Source organism: Pundamilia nyererei, unplaced genomic scaffold (assembly GCF_000239375.1).
Source record: "Pundamilia nyererei isolate P.nyererei 1_Seehausen unplaced genomic scaffold, PunNye1.0 scaffold00130, whole genome shotgun sequence".
NCBI classification, from domain to species: domain Eukaryota; kingdom Metazoa; phylum Chordata; class Actinopteri; order Cichliformes; family Cichlidae; genus Pundamilia; species Pundamilia nyererei.
The window spans coordinates 1,194,264-1,198,446 of NW_005187531.1; the positions used below are offsets into that span (position 1 = coordinate 1,194,264).

The window sequence follows — 4,183 nt, forward strand, 5'->3', positions numbered from 1 at the left end:
TAAATCTAAACAGAAGGCACAGTAATTACTGCACATTTGATGCCCCAATAATCTCCGCTCAAGTATGCGGGGCTATAAACACCCAATCAGCCAGCTGGTCTCTTACCCATGAGCCTGGTGTACAGTGCATTAAGCAAGTGTACACAATAAGCTGAGCTACAGAGTTTCTGTCGCCCTGCCAGCCAGTTGGAGAGGAGCATTATCCCATCAGAGCTAAGCTTCATCAGAGCTTAGGATTGTACTACTGAGTCAGAGTGTTGCTGTTCTTCCTCTTACCTGCTGCTCTCTGCAAAACAGCATGGTTAACTGACTGGCTGACTGGGAACTTATGGGAAACGAGTCTCTGCTTGAGTAACAGAGTTGGTGAAATGGCCTTCCGCAGATCTCCCTCCTCTACCTGTGCAGGTGAGTGCTGCAGACACAGATAGAAAGGCCTTGTCTCTTTCCTTTGTGTGGCCTGTGTGGCCTGTCCCTCCTGTATCTTCACCTAACAAAAGACAGGACCACTGTAGAGTAACCCACCTTTTGTACCTTCCCTGTTCCCCCAGTGTGTGTGTTTGTGTGATTGTGTCAGCAGGCCACGTGGGGCAGCCATCAACAGGCAGCTCTTTACAGCAGGCAGGGTATATGGTTGCATGTGAGTTTAATACAGATATGCAGTCAGGCCCCTCTTGAGCCTCTTGCTGTTCTCAGCTTGTCTCAGAGAGGAAATCCTTTGTCATATTTGAACAGAATTAATCAGTTTTGAGAGATGACTGTTTCTCAGACATGTGCTCTCTTGAGGTAAGCCTCAGGCAGAGCAGTAATCCCAATTTATTTACATGGCTGACTGCTGCTGTGATTCACTGTTAGTCAGGCGAGGAGCCTCCTGGGCCTAAGGTGAAATTTTATTTTTGGGTTTAAACAGCAGGCAACATTCTCAGAAACTCAGAAAGACATAGGTTAAAAGAAACCGTCCTTTTATGCCCCACCACCCCCACCTGGAGGCTTTCTCTCCCAAAGTGAATAAGAGAATAATGACTGATAATTTATAACTGTCTTTGATCTACTGCCCATGCTACCTTCTTTTTCATTTAATAGTGTGTACAGTATATGTGCATAAAAATACAGACACATGAATGAATCTGAAAGACACAAGCAGAAATCTGTAGTTTTTCTTGGGGGAAAGACATGGTGTGACATAAGGTATTGCCGTTGGTAACTGCAATACCTTATGGTAACTGTGAAGCATGGTGGCTTTGGCCTGCTTTGTTACCTCAAAGCCTGGATGCCTCTAATTGCTGGGAGAAAGCCATTTACCCATATTGTCCATAACAGAGAAAGTCCTTTAGCCAACATTTTGCAAGACTTGTACTGAATAATTTGTTTAATTATTAAGTTATTCATGTAACATATTGGTACATTAAAAAACTAGTTCTATATGACACAAAATACCTTTTACTTCACAGAAAAGTGCCTTCTCGTGGATTAAACATTACCATTATGTAGGCTGGACCATGACTGGTCTTCAAACCATTAACTAAGACTGATATACAAAACCCATCAAGAAATGTGAAATTCATTTTTCATCAAAGGGGACTTTGATATGTGACAAAAATTCTTGTGCAATTCAGCCCAGCTCAGTGCTCAGCTAATGGTGGAAGTCTCCAGTGCTGTAACACAATCATTTTCCCCTCTAATTAGTAGTTAATAACATAAAACCAAATAAGACACTGTTCAGGCAGAGGTGTCCGTGCAATCAGGCAACTAGAGCTGAGGCAGCATGTACTAAAAGCATCAGCATTAAGTCTATGTGCCGTGCTGCTGCCCATTAGCTGTTCTCTGAAAGGTGCCCTTTGTCTCTGCCATTAGAAATCAGTGTGAAAATAGAGAGAGAGTTTATCTTACACAATCATTCTGAGAAACAGACGCTGGATGAAACTGCAAGAGCTTCTGGTATAAAGCAACAAGGAAAGTGAGGAAGCTTTTTTATGTCAGGCACCTCAAAAGAGATACAGCGTCCCAATTTAGAATAATATGTCTCATGGGACACTCCTTGCAGTGTAATCTCTGAACACAAAATACAGAATAAACGTTTTGTATTCACATATTTTCCAATAAATTTTCAGAGTACAGAGATTAAGCTATCACTTTTTCAGATTTGGACCCCCGCATGCTCCCTCTAAGACCCCCTGCTGCTCCCGAGAAACCATTTCATGAACAGTTTGTCATTTGCAAAAAATATATTTAATTACCTGCTGTGTTCTTTTAAGTTGGACTGCCTGTTGGTGTGTATGGCATCAGGGCCATAGGGGACACCTCGGGTAGCAGGGATAACCACAAAGGTGGTTTGGAGTGTATTAAATGGTATTTATTAGAGCCCGAATGAATGATTTTGGCATCTTTTATGGTTTTGGGGGGATACAATATTAGCTTATTAGCAGATATTTGTTGTATAAATGCACAGATACTGTTTGTCCACACACTGAGTTATACTGAGCAGAGAAAATGATGGGGTCATTATGTCACAAGCTAGTTTGCAACTTAATGTAAAGACCGCACTTGACTCATCACCTGCGCGGCTGTGATGCTACTCTGCGATGTGCCGCAGAGAGTGCTGCAAGCAAGGAGTTGGAGCTGCTCTCCTGCTCAAACTGTGTGATGACCATTGTTTGATGACACTTTCGGAATAACCCCTGGCATGTTTTTCTGCATTATGTTGTGTAATGTTGAACAAGCTGATATCTGTGTTAGGCCAATATCAGATGATAATATTGTCAGGCTGTCCTGTGAAGATATGTTTATGTTCTGTGGACTGAATCTGTCAGTACAGTAGTTTTGCAGCTGTGTAAAACTGTTGCAGGTGTTTATTAAAGGTCATGTATGAAGATGGGCGTGGTCTGGCTCAGGACTACTACTATATCGCTGGTACACATTCTTTTTAATTACCTCTACCAAAGAGGTCATGTTTTTTTTAAGCATTTGCATATCATACTGTCTGTAAACATGGCAGCTCACAAAGATTTAAATGAATTCTGATGGCTTACATCCAACAAGATCTCTGAGGTCAACCCAATGATTTATTGGTTGAAAATTGACAAAAAATAAATAAATAGATTTTTACAAGTATTGCGTGTATTGTCAACACATAGAAAATACCATTTAAAGATTTCAAATAACATATTTCACCTCTGACCTCTCCTTCAATGTCAATAGATTGATCCGAAGGTCAAAGTGATAAGAATGCTTCATGGAGCTGTTTATTAAAACTATGTTTCCACCTGCTATTATTTATACTGACAACATATATGCATATAGGGAATGATATAGGGTGATTCTAAATGTCACTAAATGTCACTACTTTGGACCTCTGACCCCGTCTTCAAAGTCAAATAAGGTTAAAAATTCAGAAATTTTCCGTTTATCTTTAAAACGATGCTGAAAATTCTACTGTCTTTGTTCGTATTGTATTGTATGTAGGAAATGATGCAGTTATGTGGGGGTTTTGACTATCACATTATAGTTTGCATCCAAATATCATCTCACATTTAACCTCAGATCTCACTTTTACATTTCACATCTGCCTTTCTTTTAATTGTTAAGAGAAATTATTAAGAGAAAGAGAAGGAACTGCCTTGTTACAGTATTTAGAAATATACTGTAGTATGATATTATATAATAACCTAAAAATATTCTTTACAAATAAACACCTATTATCCGTGACCTACTCCTACATAATGTTTGTGTAATCAAAGAAAACAGATGTTATACTACCCTTAACTCATTTTTGCTGCACTACAACTTTTTTGGTCATCTGTGTTTGAAGCTTGTGAGCTTTGTGTCTCTTCTTGTGCCCTTATGTTTCTTCCTGCTATTCCCTGAGTAATAGTATTCTTTTAAACACTTTCATTTAATCTAATTTTGACTGTACCTATTTGTTCTGAGCGTTTTTACTTTTTTGGGGCGTGTGGTGTTCATCAAAGTAAAGGTAACATTTGAAGATGGGTGTAGTTGGAGAACTTGCTAAGATGATCTCAAGTTCATGTTTTATTTGACAATTTAGACACACTAAGTAGGGCTTTACATAAATATATAGTTTATGGGGATATAATTTCCCCCTCCTACCAGATTTAAATTGGCGACCTTCCAGTGACAGGCCTGCCTCTTGCACCTCCAGGCTACTGTGATGCTATATATATATATA

The 4,183-nt window shown here is 39.5% G+C and overlaps 1 protein-coding gene across 3 annotated transcripts in view; it reads left to right on the forward strand.

The window, feature by feature from the left end:
• Positions 1 to 250: 250 nt before the first annotated feature.
• Positions 251 to 4,183, forward strand: part of ano2b (anoctamin 2b) — a 69,803-nt gene continuing 65,870 nt past the window's right edge. For all 3 annotated transcript variants that reach the window (XM_005743326.1, XM_005743328.1, XM_005743327.1), the window contains exon 1: positions 251 to 405. In XM_005743326.1, the coding sequence (XP_005743383.1) occupies positions 369 to 405 (37 nt within the window). In that variant the 5' untranslated portion in view covers positions 251 to 368. The remainder of the gene's footprint in view (positions 406 to 4,183) is intronic.